The sequence below is a fragment of the Ambystoma mexicanum genome, chromosome 6q, assembly GCF_040938575.1.
Source record: "Ambystoma mexicanum isolate Mex_15411 chromosome 6q, UKY_AmexF1_1, whole genome shotgun sequence".
Classification (NCBI taxonomy): domain Eukaryota; kingdom Metazoa; phylum Chordata; class Amphibia; order Caudata; family Ambystomatidae; genus Ambystoma; species Ambystoma mexicanum.
In genome coordinates this window covers 1,105,604,728-1,105,623,660 of record NC_090937.1, presented here as the reverse complement: position 1 = coordinate 1,105,623,660, position 18,933 = coordinate 1,105,604,728, and the positions used below count along the sequence as shown (strand labels likewise).

At 43.6% G+C, this 18,933-nt stretch overlaps 1 protein-coding gene across 7 annotated transcripts in view; it reads left to right on the top strand.

Annotated features, from left to right (window-relative positions):
- The window catches only part of SPATA18 (spermatogenesis associated 18), a 305,326-nt gene that overhangs the window by 20,840 nt on the left and 265,553 nt on the right, over positions 1–18,933 (top strand). For all 7 annotated transcript variants that reach the window (XM_069631673.1, XM_069631675.1, XM_069631671.1 and 4 more), the window contains exon 2: positions 11,854–11,959. In XM_069631673.1, the coding sequence (XP_069487774.1) occupies positions 11,854–11,959 (106 nt within the window). The remainder of the gene's footprint in view (positions 1–11,853; positions 11,960–18,933) is intronic.

Sequence of the window (18,933 nt, the reverse complement as noted above, 5' to 3'; positions counted from 1 at the left end):
TTGTGTCCATAGTATGGTATATACAGTGTGTCCCCCCCCTTGTTCCCCTCCACGCCTAGCCCGTGGGGCCGCTACCGCTCCCTATGGTCCCATTGTTTTCCCCCCTAGAGGGTGTCCCAGTCCATCCCCCTTATTCCCACAATTGGTAGATGCGCCCCTCTGTCTGCTGCTGAATCAGCACCTTGTTTATATTCCCCCCTTCGATCAATCTCTTGATCGACACTTCCTCACCCATCATTTCCTTACTGTGTTCCTTGGGCATCCATAACCATGTTACCCTGTCAAAGTCCCCTCCTTCTTCCTCGTTCTCTTCCTGTGTGTCCCCAATTATTAAACAACCCTGTCCACCCAGAGAGCATGCTACCCAAAAAGCATCATGGTCTTCTGCATTTGGTGGGAGCGCTGCAAAAACCACATGCACTCCCCCCTCCCCCCTCAATCACCCTGGATGGTTTCCTTTCTAACTCACTATAATCATCACTAATTTTATTAGCATACATTATATACTGTACTTTTCCTTTGCAACATTTGCATTGTTTGATGATCCACAGGCTGACACAGATGGAAACGAGCATCATGACGAGCACAGGGACAGTTATTTTGAAAATAGCCACTCTGGCACCCAGGCAAATAATGAGTCCAGCCAACGGTCCGAGGCAGTATCATGTGTTTCTTTGACAATTATTTCATGCAGTGTACGTATCTCCTCAACAGCCTCCGTGAGAGTTCCATTGGTAGCATCGTTAGCGGGTTTTGCTGTGCAACAGCTGCTTCCGATTTTATGGCAGACCCCGCCCTCCAGTGCTCTCATTAAATTGAGAACAAATTTGTTCTGTAGGGCCCTTTATTTGGTTGCATTTGCCAACTGCAGCACCTCGTAGCTGGTAATCTGCAGCCATTTGGCATTATTGGCTGCTTGTACCCCAGGGAGTAGTAGGAATGTGAAGAAAACGGATGCTTTGTCAAAAAGTCTTAAATGCTGGGGGATTGCATCCAAACTCTGGGCTGATTCTGCAGATATGTAATAACTGTTCCTTTTCTTTCTCGTCACTTGCCCTTGCTTGTCTCTCACCTCCTTCTGCCCTTTTTCCTTAGTCGAAAGTTTGTTGAAAGGTGACTGGGTTGCCAGGGGCACGACCAATGCAGGGTTGTGGAGGGTCACAAGTGCGCGTACCCCTCCCCAGTCTGAAGGCAAATGGGCATAGGCTTTGGATCCACACACCCACCAGAAGTCCATCACCGCCACTGCCCTTTCTGCAACGCCGGGTTGCTCATTGTCCTCTTGCAGCCAGCATTCATCCCCAGTTCGGTCCTCCCTGTTGCTCTGAAACATGGAGAGTGCCGTGTAAGTGGCTTTATGGACACTGGATGGTGTTTCTCATCTATCCATGTTAAGGCATGTACACTCCTATCCCATATTCTCCTGCATTCATTATTTATTTTCTTTACCACCCTCTCTTCATATCCTACCAGTTCTTCCCTCGTTCCCACTTTGCATCGTGAAACACTGAAACCCTTATTTGCATCAGGGGTTTGGCGTGGCACCACCGTATATCATGCCCTATTGAGGTTTTGCAATATATTCCGCTATGGGCAGTAGCCAATGGCTCCCCCCTTTGTGCCCCTTCTGTATTATACTCCAGTATCACATGCTTTGTTGCCTCTTCCCAGGCCATGCTTTCAAGTTGATTGTAATTAACTGCATATACCTCCTCCCCTTCGTCTATCAATTGCACTTCTACCGTGTACCCATGAAATAGCCCCCAGATTCTGCATGAGGACAAGTACTTCAGGCATCACCCCATCTCTGCTGCTACTGCTTGTGACAAGAACTGTTTTGGTGTCCCTATAATGTGCGGGATTATCAAGCACACATAGCAACTGCCATTAGTGCTCTCTTGTCCCACTCTTTTAATTTCGTCGTACATGTTCCCATATGCCATGTCTCCCCCCTCCGCTTTGGAATCATAGAACTTCTCATTGCTTAATATACTTCTCTTAACACGTGTCTCCTTATTGTCGGTAGGCAGACCCATACTTTCTTTACATTGTAGGAACCAGAAGAGAGAGAAGAGAGAAACAAGAAAGAGACAAAACAATCCTATCCCTATATTTTTCACATCATATTTATACCTTCTCCCATTCCCCTTCTTGTGTCCTGCCCAGCTCCTTCTCCCTCTGTGGGCTTTCGGTAAAGTCTGATAGCTGTACAAAATGTCAATGATAATTGCGTTGTACTTCCCATCAAGTTGCCTTTCACTCTACTTCTTATGTGGTGCTGTTGTTGACCTTGTTGACATCGGAGATATGTGTCCATGCCCTCCTTTCTTTCACTTTCACAGATGTAGGTGTTGCGTACACAACCTCGTAAGGTCCGGTGAACCTTGGCTCCTGCCACTTCCGTGCAATGTTACGGACAAGTACTTTGTCCCCCGGGTAGAGGAGCTGTGCATGTGGGAATAATTCTTCTCTGTGTGCGCCGTTCTGTTCTTCATTGTTGGTCGGCTGACTTGTTGAGCGTTGAAATTAATCTGGGGGAAGCTGCCATTTCAGTTAAGTATTTTTGCAGCTCTTTTCTCAGAATCTGTGCTGTGGTATTAGCATCCGAAGTTGAACGTGCAGGGGGGACAGGCACATGCATCCTCCTTCCAGTAACACATTTGTGCAGAGTCAAGTGATGATCCGCACCGCGTGAGTTAAAAGCACCAATGGGAAGCAATAAAGCCAGTTTTTGCACAATGTTAGTGTTAGCTTTGCTAAACGTTCTTTAAGCAAGCTGTTTAATCTCTCAACAATTACGATCACCTGTGGCCGGTACACTGTGCATAGCCGGTGTTTTATTCCCAGGAGATGTGCTATTTCCTTTAAAGGGTCATTGCCCATTTTCTGACCCTATCTCTTCACATATTCCCAACCTCGAGAACACCTCCCATACTAAAAACTTTGTGGCCGTCTTTGCGTCGTTTTTAGCAAAGGGCCCGCCTCAAGCCAACGTGAAAAAGGACAGACCACAACTAGCATGTACCTATAAGAGGCACATCTGTCTTGCATATCAGCATAGTCAATATGCAAGTGCCAGAAGGGCCCTTCCAGTCGTGGCAGTGTTTCCTTGACAGTCTTCAAAGTATGGCTGGACAAAAACTGCTGACACATCACACAATTCCCCGTAAAATCTGTCACTCGCTCATGTAGATTTGGAACATACCATCCCTCGCTTATTTCTGCTGCTATGTGTTCTTTGGACACGTGTGGCAAAGTGCTGCAGCTCTAATTCGACACCCAGCAATTTTATGGCCATCACTAGTTTCCCTGTGCCATTTTGGCTCCATATCAAATTGGTGGGTGGCAGGTGTGAGAAACCTTAAGGTGTCTCACCCGCTAGTCCCCGGAGGTCTGTCATCCAGATGGCCAGGACACGGCCATCACCTTTGGATCCAGTTCCTGGGGGTGGACCAATGCTGGTGGATCTCCTAGATGAGGGGTCTTTTGGGAGTGGGACACCAGATGGTGAGACACACAACAGCTTTTCCCCATCCTACCAGGTAGAATACTTAGGAACTCAACACCCCCCCCCTTTCCCAACATAAACACTGTCTCATGTACAGCTCACTGTGAGTGAAAAATGGACTAACACCAGAGCCGTACACCTAACATGTCCCAATACAATAGTCAGGCAAGGCCAGGCAATTACTGATCATTACACACACCTGACTTCCATCACACTTCCCCACATGGATAATAGGTGGAGCACCAAAGCACACTCTGAGCAAGGCAAATCACACGAGGAAGCAGCAGTTCCAAGATGTAAGCTTAATACAAGGAGAAAGACAGCAAGACCAGAGAGGGTTGCAAGGAGGGAAGTGCCCTTGAACTTTTCAGACTGTTACTTTCGTGAACCTTGGAAAATAAGAAATCTAAGACCGGGGACTAAAGCTGAAGAAACCTGCATTGTGTTTCAGAGGTACCCGGGCTCTCTATTGTCGATAACTAAGGCGGGGAGGAAGGGTTGCCGCTGTGATACTGTCATTGGCTCTTAAAACAAAGCAGCACTAGTAAAGACAGCACAGCTGATGTGTCGGAGAGACTGATACCAGACCAGCATGTTTTAGAACCAAGGTTGCAAGCAGCAACATTGTATGAAGGAATCTGAAGAGAACTGTGTGTGAAAAGTATGTAACTAGCAACACACATATAATTGAAAACCAGAGGAGTGACTGAGCATTTGGAAGCCAAGAAAATTACCATAGACAGTAGTCCGGCACCCCGTTAGTGCTCATTCGATGGTCTCTGTTAGGTATCCAACGGGTTGGCAACTGTGAAAAGGGAAATTGCAGATCGAAGTGGTCCTGCAATGGGTCAAGATAAACCCTGTACACATTCAATAGTTTAATGCAAACTGAAATTGGTCCGAGCCCACCTGAGGGAGACTAATTGTGTAAGAGGAAGGATCTGAGCCGGCTAAAAGGGATCGGGGGTGAACCGTGAGTCACCCGAGAAAGAATATCCTCTGAACATTCGAAAAGGGGGGATCTGAGCCCAGAAGAGGGGGATCCACAGTAATGATCATGATATAAAGGTGATCTGAGCCCGGCTGAGGGGGATCCAGGGTGAATCACAAGAACTGAATACGAATAAGAGGAAAGGAACTTTGTGTTTTGTTTTAGTACATCAGGCCCTCTGAAGAGACCTTGAAGTAAAGAGACGTGGGTACAGAAGGCCATGATGCTGGTAATGGAACTGTATCTTTGTGGCGAAGAAGCCAGAGTGTGTGCTTTGCTCAAGTGAACCGCCTTGTCCCATACTGAAAATGTGGGGAAGGGAGGACTAAACATCCTGACCTATCATTTTGTGAACACTTCTTTCTTTTTCATGAACACTACCCCGCACTATTTGTATTTAGCGGTAAGGATTGGCAATAGTTCTTTTTAGTATAGGCCTTTTTAGTTTGACGAGACTCCACTAGGACTGTATTATTATTATTTGATGGTCGTAGCTTGCTCCCATCTGTAGATTTAGGGTTAGATAGGCGCTTATCACACCATTGTTGGAGTTCAATAAACACCCTTGAACTGTGGTCACTTGTGTCTGTGTTATTGTTGATACCATGCCTTCCTTACACAGGAAACAACCTCTTTGTATCCATAAATCTTTTTCCTCCTGCAGGGCCTCTCCTTGCAGCTCTATAATCTGTACAATCAGTATGGTGTTGAAACCCCCCCCCCTTTGTTCCGCTTGACCTTTTCCTCTCTCTGCTGCTATTATTTGCATTATCCCTTTTGCACCCAGATACAGTCTCATACTTCCCTCAGGTAAGTAGGGTGTTTCTTTTGCTGCTCTGTCAGCCATTTAGTTCCCTAAAGATATTTGGACCTGCTCACCTGTATGGGCGGCACATTTTATTATGGCCACCTCCGCTGGCAGTTTCAGTGCTTCAATCAGTTGCCTGAGAAACTCAGCATGTTGTACTGGGGACCCGTCACTTCTCCTCAACCCCCTTCTTTCCCAATGTGCTAATCCTTAATGTATTGTCGATGTCAAGTAAACTGAATCTGAAAATGTGTTAGCTGCGTGCCCTTCCATCAGGTTCAATGCACTTATCCTGGCCACTAACTCTGCTGCCTTTGCTGAATAATGTGACCTCTGCTGGGATGCTATTACATATTCCCTGTTCTTGTAGCATACTACTGCTGCTCCAGTATGTCTCCCTCCCGTGTTGGGGTCTATGCTTGATGACCCGTCCATGAAGACCATCTCTGCCCCTTCTATTTCTTCTTCTTTCACCCGTATGTTCCCTTCCATTCTGTCCATATGTGCTGCGCAGTCATGCACGCAGTCTCCTTCTTCCGCGGGTTCATGAATGTTGCTGGGTTTACCACACAACACCTCACTACCTCAATGGCTGGGTTTGTCAGTATTACCTCATACCCTTATAACCTTTGTGTCGTTAATATGGTTTTTGATTTTTTCAATATGGCAAACAACGAATGTTCCACGTACAGTACTATGGACCACCCCATGGTAATTGTCTCTGCCTATTCTATTGCAAACACTGCAGTCGCGAGTGCTTGTTCACAAGGGAAATGTCCCTACATGACTGGGTCTAGGACACCACTATAGTAAGCCAATGCTTTGTGTTCCTACGGCTTCTTTTGCGTGAGTATAGCCGTCATCACTGAGCCATCTGAGTGGGAGAACAAGTACATTTTCTCTTTGTAGTTAGGGGTGGCTAACACTGGTGCATGGGCCAATGTTTCTTTTAGGTCTGTGAAGCTTTCATTCATTTCCTCTGTTCATTTTAGTTCTCTTTTCTTTCTGAGCCTCCTTAAGGGGCTGCCGTGAGGATTTTATGAATATAGAGTAATCAAAAACCCATGCCCTGCATTAATTGCATAACCTCAAGAACATCTGCATTTCCTTCACGGTGCATGGACGTGCAGTCAAGTGAATTGCCTCTACCCTCTCCTGTGTTATCGTGCGTCCCTCGATTGATACTATCTGTCCCATGTACACAACCTCCTCCTTGCAGTTTAGCCTCATCCATCTTATATCCTTTGTCTGCTAGTAGTGTCAAGAGGTGCACTGAATCAGCACTACACTCTTCCTCAGTCTCGCTGCATACACGCAGATCATCGACATATTGTATCACTGTGCTCAGCATTTGTGAGCTGCTTGTGTCCATTTCTATCACTCTGTTAAAAATGTTAGGTGATTTGCAGTACCCCTCTGGCAATCTAGTGTGTTTGAATCGGGTTCCCCGGTATGTAAACGCTGTTAAATATTTAGAATCTGGGTGAAGTGGGATGGAGAAGAAGGCATTGTTCAGGTCAATGACCCATGAAGTACCTTGTCTTCATTGCGATTTTGCACAGTATTGTACGGAGTTCGATACAGAGGGAAATTCTGCTTCCACTACATCGTTAAGATGGCGTAATTCTTGTTTGAACCTCCATGACCCACCCTTCGATTTCTTTATTGGCTATATAGCCATGTTGATGTGGATGTCTGTATGTTGCCCTGCTGCTATAGTGCATGTATAGCCGAGTATATTACCTCATCTGCTTCTATGGACAATGGGTATTGTTTTGCTAGGGGCAGTAGTGCCCCTTCCTTTAACTTTATCTTTACCGCCCCCACTCGTTTTAGTACCCCTACATCATGGGGCCCTTTTGTCCATAATTTCTCACCCTTTTGAGATATTCATCTGTGTGTTTGCTTCCCCTTCTTACCAGTTGTGTCAGTATCGCCACTAGCTTCTCTACTACCTTTACTGGGCAAGGTATTTTTTTAGCAGGAACATCTCTCCCTCCTCTTTCCCATTGGAGAACAGTTGTTCATCCATCACAACAGGTCTGACCCTGCTGGGCGCAGCAGCCACGGTAGGCAACAATGCAAAAACAGAGCTGTTGATTTTAGGTACCCAGCAAAAACTGAAGAAACTTGACACAAAATATGACAACATTTTGATTGGTCAATATATTATTCCTGTATCTAAATCCGTAAAAACCTTGGGAGTCTATTTTGACCCGCAGCTATCCTTCACCCGTCAGGCCAACTACCTGAAATCCTCGTGTCACTATTATATTCAGCTTTCATGGCAGATTCGTCCCTATCTGTCTAAAGAGAACCTTGCAGTGATTGCAGCTGCAATTGTAAACTGCAAGCTGGATTATTGTAACAGTTTAATGATCGGTACTTCCCAGGCCAACATTAAAACTTTGCAGATTATACAGAATAATGCAGCACGCGCTGTAATGGGCCTTAAGCGCAACATGCACGTCTCTGACGCCAGGCGCAGCCTTCATTGGCTGCCAGTGAAATAGTGCTTACACCACAAAGGCCTAACTACTGTGTTTAAATGCCTTCACGGTCAAGCTCCATCTTACCTCACTACTAGGATCAAAAAGGAACCTGTCATCCGTTCCTTGCGCTCAAGTAGCAAAACTGTCCTGGTTTAACCCCCATCTATCCTGAAAAGATTTGGGGGTACTAGCTTTGATTCTTGGGCCCCCTGCTCTCTGGAATGTATTCCCTAAATACCTTGCTAATAGTGAGTCTCTGCCTATCTTCAAAAAGCAACTGAAGACCTTCCTGTTTGACAAAGGATAGGACTCATCTGTTTCTTTTAGCATAGCTCTCTCGGTATCGAAATCAGTTTTCCGCTATATTTCCTCATTCTGCTGGTCTTTGTGAGGTCTGGGTTCCCCAAGTCTCCCTGTCTCTTTGTTTTCCCTGTCTGACATTGTTTTCCGTTGTCTGCCTCCTTTTTCCTTTTGTGTGCGCCCTGAGGCCTATGGGTTAGTGGCGCAATACAAGAATGCAGATAGATAGATAGATATGCCTTATATTCATGGAAAGTACTGAGTCTGTACAGAAAACTTCTAAATATAACTGATTGCAAATCTTTGGTGAATAAAATATCGAAATACATGTTGTATCCTGACCACATATTTCCGCTACAATGGAGAAATCACGTGATTTATGTAATGGATACAGCAGAGATGTCACAAGACTTGCTAATGACTAAACCCTCTAAAGCCAAATCTAAACTGTGACAATCAGACTGGATATCTACTAAAGAGACGTGCAAAAGGTATTGAGTATTTAAAGAAAATCCCTTCATTGATAAAAGATCACACAATATCGAACCATATTTACTTAAATTTCCAAGTCCGAAATATCGATATATCTATATGACTTATCGATTGAACTTGTGCAAAACCAAGAAATTCTAGAAAGACGTCATCAAATTAAAACTTGCGAGAACTTTTGTAGATTCTGTGGTATCCAAGAACAACGTGAGACTCTATATCATTTGTTAACAGAATGCTCAAAATTGGCTGACCAGCGAAATACAATTTTGAAACCACTCTTTAAATATAATCGACTATTAACGTCTGAAAGGCTTTGGTATAAACATTTTCATTCTAAACTGCCAGGGGCACAAGTGGCAATTGCCAAATTTATCATGTTGCTAAAACTGGACAAATGATTAATAATGTATATGTTGATAGAAAACTTCTTTACATCAATAATGGAAAATATGCGTTGAACTTAAAGATCACACAATTTTAAATATGTGCATAGGTATGGTGAAACTGCAATTAAGAGAAAATAACTTACATCTTTGCTTACCCATGTACACAGAGTATGCAATATTGACATCATATTAGGACAGTGAATCTCTGATCTATGGTGTTTTATTTGTTATTTTTTTAAAAGGGGCTCCGGACTTACTTCTGCTTGAGTTGCTGGGTGGTCCGGACTCCTTTGACGCCTTTCCCGCCTTGCTGCTAGCCGGTCATGGATGTCTGACGATCAGCGTCCTTCCTGGGTCCTTTGCAGATAATGCCCACCCTTTCTCCCTCTCTGGGGAGGTCTGCGTTGCCTGGTGTTAGTTAAGCTCAGCGGCACTCGAATTCCGGAGACTAACGTTGTACTCCCGCCTCTGCCCCTCTGCCCGGGTGAGCCGGGGCCCTGTTACATTCTGGGTTACTTCAGTGTTATCGGAAAAGCTGTCAGCAGTCGCTCGGGTGATACGCGTTCTTCTTCCTCACATTATGTGGAGGCCTCCATTTTGCACTGCTGGCGTTGGTGGGGACAAGTCCCAGACTCCCTTGCTCATAACGGGGCTTTTAGTTGCCGATTTTAGGTGCAGATTAGCTTGGCGCGCTCCCCAGGGGTTCCGCTTCTCTCGCCACTGTGCAGGTATCATTATCTCAGCTCCATTCAGTGTATAGTACGCTGTTGGCTCGGCGCTTGCACGGGTGCTATTATTGAAGCGACCGCATTGCCGGCGCTCCAAGCCACCCTGGTTGATAATTTTAACAACTTTGTCCTGATGAAGGCAGCAGTGCCCAAAGGGAGCATGTCAAAGCGGGCTCCATAAGACAGAAACACTATGTGTTGACATTTCTTATCTATGTTTTAACATGTATAAACAATTGCACCAAAATTAGGAGTGGCAATTCATTGCCACATCAAATTGGGTTTATCATGATATATGCCTATCAAAATACCTTTGATGTAGTCATACACTAGTTTTGATATTAGTAGATGTATTTTCTCATTCCCATGCTCTTAATAAATTATGTGATAAATGATGTTATATATAAATAAAATAACAAGTGATTTTCTAAAATAATTTGATGATCCCTCACAAAGTTATACTATAGAGAATGAACTAACAACATTCTTTCCCAAAACCATTGATTATCTAACCTCAGTGAAATCCTGACCATTTGTGTGTTTTATGCTAGGAAGAATGGTCATCCAACCTGCAGAGACTGTTTCAGGCTTGAGTGTCTGCTATACATCTTTGCTCATATTTTGGGATTAAATTAATTCTTGTACAATATTGCCTTCTCAAACATGGCTGCCACAGCTTTCAAGCCAACAGCATGTTATGGTATGCTTTACCATTCTGTATCAGAAACATTGACTCCTATTGCCATTTCAGTTTCTGTTTAAAATGATATGGTTGTAGGTCAAAGGGTCAAAAACAAAAGGCTTGAATGCCTTTTTTTCGACACCGAAAGGACTGAAAAAAGGGGTGATTTATTTATTTATTTATTTTATGGGGGGTTCCCCCCAGCCCCTCGTTTTCTTTTAATAAAAAAATGTCTATGCACACTAAACTTACAAAATATATAAATAAATAAATAAAAAACATTCAGTCCTTTTTTGTTCGGTCCTTTTGGATTCGAAAAAAAGGCATTCGATCCTTTTGATTCGATCCTTTGACCGGACACCAAATTATATATATTATTACATTGGGGACGAGGCTGGTTGACTAACCAGGATTTATTTTTATGGTAGTACTGCATTCATTAGTTGTCTTTGTATGTTAATGTTGTAAGCTTTTGCATGTAATCCTTGTTATTTGGAAACATAAGGGGTATCATAGGAATCAATTAAATGAAAGAAAAAATTTAAGAACGGTCAGTGTATCATCAAATTAATTTCACAGTATATTAACCAGCCTCACATAACCGCAATACTGTATTCCATTGGAAATTTGCAAGACCATTAGAGGTGACCATAGCTTGTTTATGTGCTGCTTTATAAAGTATGAAGCATGTTTGCAGTACCCCACAACGCAAATAATTCCTGTTGTCCTTAATCCCTTTACATCCTTCTAAATCAAGACATAATTATATCATAATACGGTGACATATATTTGGATTGGCAGTATCCTCAGGCTGTGTCAGAGGTCTTTCAGAAACAGTTGACACAGAGAACTGCAAAAACTATACCACACTTCAGAAAATAGACATTGTTTTGCAAACAGAGAGTGCACCATGCAACTACAATGTCTGCAAGAAAAGATACTATATGTCAGTGTATTATACTGTATTACCGATTTGTGCAGATTCATAGAAAGGTATATCAGAAAAGGAACCACTAGTCCAATTCAATCGCCCTCGTTCTTCACCGGTTGTAGCTCCCAGAAGCTCTATTTTGCTGGCATCTTTGTCATGAATTACACCTTTCTCTGCATCTAATGCTTAGCCCTATATATATCAGAGTTAGCACACACTGTTTTGGTGTGAGGTTTGGTGTGAGTTCTGCACTTAGCCTATCTTCAGTGATCCCAGATGAATGTTTGCCCTGTATAAAGGGTGGAGATCAGTATAATTTTTATTTTTTTAAACTTAAGCCCAATTATTTCCCTGGTGACATTGGTTTGTCCACTAAGAGCACATAACTGAAATCTGTGTATCTTTACTGAGAAATCCATTCCATAGTTCAACCACCTAGGACTTATTTCAGCGATAGTCTACTGAATGTCTATAATTTTGTGCCTGAAATTTGAAATGCCAGTACCAATGCATCCTGTGTATGTTTAACTTGCAGGCTAATTCATGCGACGAGAACTTGAATTCTTGCTGTGAGCTGATGGAACTCAGCTCAAATATTCAAGGACAGCTCTTCACTATTCTAAATACAACTGCTAGGGAAGGTAAGAGGGCATGAATTATCAATGCTTGAATGTGCTTGTTTCTCTTAAGAAAGAACGGTTTAAGTGTAAGAAAAACCAGAACACTGCATTAAAACTGAAAAATGAAACACTGATTTGTTTTCATTATCCTCCATTTAGAGCTGCCTTTACTGTTTTCTACCCCTATATTATTGCATTAACTAAGACATGCTTGGAAGAAAACATGAAAATGTCTAAGAAATATTGGAGTCACTTTGCATTAATTACACACAAGCACCTCTAAACATGTTTCAGGGTCTTGCACTAAATCATTATGCATTTTCACTAGGGGCATTTTTGTCTAGGTGTAAATGCTACGAAGAAAATTCACTTGCACTGATGCAAAGTGCCCGTAATATGGCTCCAGATGTCCCTGATTTCCTCCACAATTAGTTCAACCTTTGTGGCATTTTGCCTCTGAATTCGATGTTGTCAGGAAAATAATCTGTTTAACCAGCAAATGCCAGACCTTCTCTAAAAGGACACCAACCTTTGAGAGGCCTATTGGGCCAAAGGTAGAAACACCTTCAGTGTCATCAAAATCTTCAGTCATTCTTCATATCACCCCTTATATGATGTCAACATCTCTGGTGCTTAAAAATGCTCCATCGTAACAACACCATATAACACTATCTGAAAAAATGGTTTATATTGTTACTCTTTGTCAGATCACTTTTTGGCTATTGGCACCGACTCCATACAACAATCAATCTTCCAGCATCCCTTCCTTGGTTGGTGCAAAGAGTAGTTTTGACTGATTTTTCTTGCACTCTCTGGGGTTGCAGAAAAAGAAGAATCAGATAACCAGCCTTAATGCCTCAGGACTGTGATAATTTACATGTATTACATATTTTACAAGGAGGGCTCTCTGAGAAGCTCTTTGTTGTGTGATTAACCACCTTCTTCAGACCCTAATTACTTTCCAAGCCATCTCCCCTAGACCATGTGTCTGCTTTTTTATGTCCTCATGTAAAGCACAATGAGGAATTTCAAAAGAATAGACCCCAAAATAAGTAGTACATTAAATTTTAGTCTAATGTTTCTGCTTCACTTCAGAATTTAGTCCTGAATGCTTTCTCCTTTCCAGGTATGTCACAACCTCTGATTTGCATGGCCAATCTGAAATCATTCATCCATGCTTTTATGTTGATGAGCCCCATCTACCTCAATGCGCTGTATCATGTAGAAATATTCATTAATTTATTTATTCCGCTAGTGCGACTCAACAGGTTTCATCCCCACATTTCTGGGTAAGAAAAACAGTGTATTCAAAACTTGAAATTTATTTAAAGAAATAAAGTTCACTTCAAAGGTGATCTCCAGATTCATATCGAGGAAATCACCACAATGGTGTAGTTACAAAAAACATTGGTCAGTAACTTAAGATTTTACCTGCCTACGTGAATCTCACTAATTTACGCAAGCATTCATTTATGTAATCAATTCTAAGTATATATTATACTGTAAAAGATAATTGGCATTTTCAATACACCCCTTCTATGATTACTTTTATCTAAGCAACACAGTTTACTTCAATGATAATAATGCTGCTTTTCGGCCTGCGTATGGACATTCATATAGATGCATCTCCAGACTCTTCAAAAACCCTTGATTTTCTCCAGTATCTAAACAAGTATGGTACTGCAGAACATTACTTGAACAAATAACATTGCTAAAAAAATATATTCATTGTAAGTAATTCCCTTGAATAAGTATGGGGTTATGAATGTATTGATTATGTGCAGGTCATTTAAATGTGGACAGGAACCAGTTGCAGCTTGCTCGTACAGGTTTGGATTAGGAAAATAAAACTCTTGGGGACTACACTTTTCTCTGACTATGTATGTGCAGCTTTCTCTGAACATGTGTGTGCACTTTCGGTGAGCATGTGTGTGCGCAGCTTTCAATCTATATGTGTGTGCCCCTTTCAATCTATATATGGGTGTGTAGTTTTCAATCTTTTCCTATTTATTTGCCTTCAGCTCTACAGGTTTTTGGGCTGGTGGAGTAAAATTCTCTAGTAACAGGTATCACATTAAAGAACCCTTTCCCTGTTCCATTACACATTGGTCTACCAAAAGCATTTTCAGGATAAGATACTTTGCACGATTTTCTGTGAATATAATGAATTTTCTGTGCTAATTTCTGTTGCACATATAATTCATGACTAGACTCCCATTGGCTGCAAATTCGAATGATATCACATTAGACAATGGTATGTAATGATACACTATGGCCTGTGTGATTCTATGCCAGCATAAGCCATAGATTATATTTAATGGGGCTTTATTTGACAGAAACATGTGTGCATTTACGTTGTACCAAAAAGCTTCTAGTTATACAATTGGGCCTCCCAATACAAACATGCATTGGGTTTTAAGGAAGTTACATCCCACTTTGTACTTTATGTAAATGGGAGACACGGGGCATCATATTTAACACTGCACCTGCATTTTGTTACATTAGTATTCCCCTTGATACCCAGCCCCTTTGATTTCCAGGATTTTACCATGGGCAATACTACTGGACAGTTTGGAGTTAAATTGGCGTTTCTACGTACATCTTAAATGTGGCTACTCATTTTGGGGGCACAGCTTGGACCCTAAAACTGGAGCTGCTGCCCCAGCAAGGTCCTTTTCAGCTGTCTGTCTGGAATCCAGTATCCAATATGGACTGATCTGTGAAAGGGCTTCTGTCTCCAGCATGCCTAGGAATCAGTCATCCAGATGATTTCAGCTCTCCTCCCCATGCTACCACCATCTCCATCTGTATCCAAAAATATTCTGAAATATTAATCTCTGCATTATTGGCAATCTGTCTTTGTGCTAGCTATTTTATATTCCTCAGCTCCTCCTCAATCTTGTGACTAAGATGTGGCTTCAACCACTATCATGATCTAGAAAGGAGGGATAAACTCACTCCTAAACATATGAAGAGGGTCTCCTTTTTCATTATAATTTTGGATGTACATTTGTGAGTTAAAAAATACAGATCGATGAAGTCTACAAGTCTCGTGGGTTCACATGCAGTTCTTTGCACCTAACATTTTACTGGGGCACCCTTTTCATCATGGCAGTGAACAAAATGCTGCGCAATCTAACTGGAGGCATGCTTTGCTGAATGGCGCGTCAGTCGCTCTTTCAGAAAGACTCATGTTCTCAGTTTGCTTTAGGCATTTATCCTCTAGGTCCAAATTCCTTACGATGCATAGCTTCTGTTTGTCTAACCCAAAAACGCGAGCTAGTCCATAATGCTGCTGCTTGAATGTTGCATACATGTGGTTTTATTCAAACGGTACTTTCCATTCAGTTCGGTATTCGATATTGCGTAGTTTCATTCAAACTGCAATTTCCATTCAGCTCGATATTGTATATAGTTCATATGTATTCAATTTCGTGGACTGCTACTTGCCTGCGGTTCCCTGGGAGCGCTCCAGTGTTTCTGTGTCCTCTGACCTTCACCGGCTCTTTGCATCTCCACCGCGCTGATCCCTACTGCTCCCGCTCACCTTCTATATAGCCGGGGAGCAGATCGCCTTCACTGTGCTTCCTCGCCGGGCACCTCTCTGCACACGTCGGCACCCAGAACGGCTGCAGATTGAATCTGTTCTGCTTTTCAGTTGTTCCCCAGCTCCAGCTGCCTGCCTTCAGTTTCAAGGGCTCCCGGTCCTGCACCCACCACGCGACTCCCTCTCTCTTGGTCATGCAGGCTCTCCAGGATCCTTTCCAGTATTCAGACCTCCTGCCCTCGTTCTACCATGGCAGCTCTCTCTCTCTCCATGGATTTGAGGTCCACCTTTTATGCACCTGAACCCTATTAAGGGGCCTCAGGTGCGTGCTGTTGGCTGGTATTGCCTGATCATAATAAACCCAATTACTGGGACATGCCTGATCTTCAGTAGTGGATGCCTGCATACTTCTCTTCTTAGTCCCAGTACCAGTGGTGTTTAACATGGGAAGTGTGCATTAATCCTAGTGCCTTCTTCTTCAGTACTAGGTAGAGGTGAAGGAGGAAGTATGGGTTGGGATTGGATATAACCCATACAGACTGAGGAAGGGCAGGGTAGGTCAGTGTTAGGAAAGGGGGGATACAATGTTGCACCCTCAGGTACTCTCTCCCCAATCCCCAAGGACCCTCCAGCCAGGTGATCCTCTCTCGCTTGTTCACCCCCAGGGTTGGGATCCTAAAGCGATGGCCCTTCCCTGGCCACCTGAGCAAAAGATGTTTGGGGAGTAGATGTTAGAGCACCTTCCAGTTTCTTACACTAATCAAAAGCTTTGGAGGCAAATATCAGGTGTTTTGCTGGGTCCTCAGCTGATCTGCCAGGCAGCATTCAAGACAGGCCTTAGTGGTGCAGGATCTCCTTGAATACTCAGTGGTGCACATCAATACAGCTAGTAGCGGCATATGCATCAGTACAGATATGAAACCTTGTGCCTAGATGCATGCAACTAGGTCCATGGTAGACCCACAGGATCATATACTAGACTTGCTTTTTGAGGGTGTTCACTTTTCCATTACTCTACTGATGTTACACTGACTAAGAAAAAGACCAGTTCACAAACTGTAAGGCCACTGACTTGTTTATCTTAGCTGACAGCAAAATCTTCTAGTAATCCTCAATCCAGAGCAGAGAACATATCTTCTTTCCTTAAACCCCCGGAAGCCTCTGAAGTATCTAGATCGAGGCAACTTGGGAGGATGTCTAGTATGCATGAGCAGCAGCGGTTATCACTAAACACTAATAGGGTTTTATTTGCTGCCGTCCTCTTCACCATCCACTGACGCTAAAAAACAATGAGGATGGTGTCTGGGTCCACAGAACCCCTCTATGGGGAAGGCTGGCTCAGCATTCACAGCAGTGGTTTCACCTATTTCGAGACCACTGCTTCTTTTCTATGGTTTAGGTGGGGCTCTCTCTACTATTTCATCCCCAGTCTCCTGTTCCTCCTCGACATTTGCAGATAGGCTCCCTAGCACTACTCAAGGAAATTATACAACAGATTCAAGCTGAGGGTGCCAAACTAGTTCAGAGGCAAGGGGTTCTCTTTGAGAATCTTCGCAATGCCAAAAAAGTACCAGGTCGACCTGTGACTAGTGATGGACCTTACCTTCCTGAGCCTATACTTACCCATAGAAAAATTCAACATGGTGATACCAGATCAGATTGCAGAGCCCCTCTGCTTGTGAGATTGGATGTGCTCCCTGGACCTGGAGGATGCATATTTGAATTTTCCAATACGACAAACGCATCGAGATTACTTCAATTAAAAATCATAGAAAGGCATTTTCAATACAAATTCCTGCCTTTTCATCCTCAACTCAGCCCCTTGAGTGTTTTCGAAGATAATGAATTCCACTGCATCCCTTTTGAGGTGCAACAACTTTCATGTCTAACCTTACCTGGACAATTGGCTAATCAGGGCCAGCTCGTCCTGGGAGGCTATGGCAGCAGTTCAGGTGCTCATGGATATGCTCTACATTCTGGGATTCACAGTCAATCTCAGGAATTTGGAGCTAACAGCCTCCCATGTGATGACCTCAGTTTAATCTGGAAAGAGAGATTCTTTCCCTCGCTGGTCAGATACAAGGACATTCTCGAGCCCTTCACCACTTTCTGAGCAGACAAGTCACATCAGTGAGTTGGCATCAACACCTTTTGGGTCCACCATGCCACTCTTAGGATGTGTCTCATTCAACTTCACCTAGTTTCGTCTTGGGACCAGGAAAAATTAACCTAGTCAAACATGATTTCTATTCAGTTTGCATTGAGAAACACCCTCCTTTGGTTCAAGGACGAGGGCAATGTGATGAGTGGAGCACCTCTTTCCCCAGCACTGCACTCAGTCACAATCATAACAGATTCATCCCTGGAGGGACGAGGGGTCACTCTGGGTCCTCATTCAGCCCATGGTTTTTGGATAGGTCAGGGCAAGTCCAAACCTATAAACTTCCTGTACATCAAAGTTGGCTGGGTCTAAAGTCATTCTTGCCTCTTGTTTGGAACAGGTTGTTACTAACCGGAATGGACAGTCCAGCTTCCATATTCTATATCAACAAGCAAGGGGTATCTGGTGTCCTACCGTATGCCCGCTGGTGGTGGAAATGGGCCCTGATTCATGGCATGCCTCTGGGAATGTCACATTTTGGGAGACGGCAACAGAGAGGCAGACAGGCTCAGAAGACTGGGTGTGAGCAACTATGACTGCGAAGTTCACCAGGAGGCCATGAACCCAGTGTTTCAGCTTTGGGGGCACCCAGGAGTGGATTTGCTTGCTTCTGTATTGAATGCCAAGCCCCCGTTCTTCACCTCATGGGAAGGACCGGACGAGTGGTTGATGGGCGATGTGTTTTGATTCCTAGGAGCAATCTCTGCTGTCCCTCCTACTCCCCATCTCCGTTCTTCAGAGGGTGATCCTCAAGTTCCATGTGTCAGAGGGATGCAGAATAATACTAGCGGTACCTTACTGGCCCTCCAAAATGGGGTTTTCAGAAAAGGGTCCACCTATCAAGCCAGGGTCTGCCTGGATTGGAAACATCCCAACAGTGGCGGACACATCTCCTTGGTCCATAGACCCAGTAGCAACGTGCCAGAAAGGATTTCACCCGATCTCAGTGCTAGACCTGATCCTTAAACGATGCGCTAGCATGTTCTGCCTACTTGGCCCCACCTAGGGGTGAAGGTAGACACGTGGTGCACCTATCTGGCTGAGATTGGTGCATTACCATACAGGCTCTGGTGGCTTCAGAGCTTTATGCGATTTTTCATAGGGGCAAGGGGGTGCTTCACACTAACCCCAAGTTCTTACCAAAGTTAGTTTCGGAAGTCGATATCAGTCAGAAAATTCTACATTCTTTCCTAACCCACGATCTGATGCTGAAAAAACTCTACACTGTCTCGACGTCAGGCGTTCGCTTACATTCTACCTTAGCAGAACTAAGGGCTTTAGAAAGTC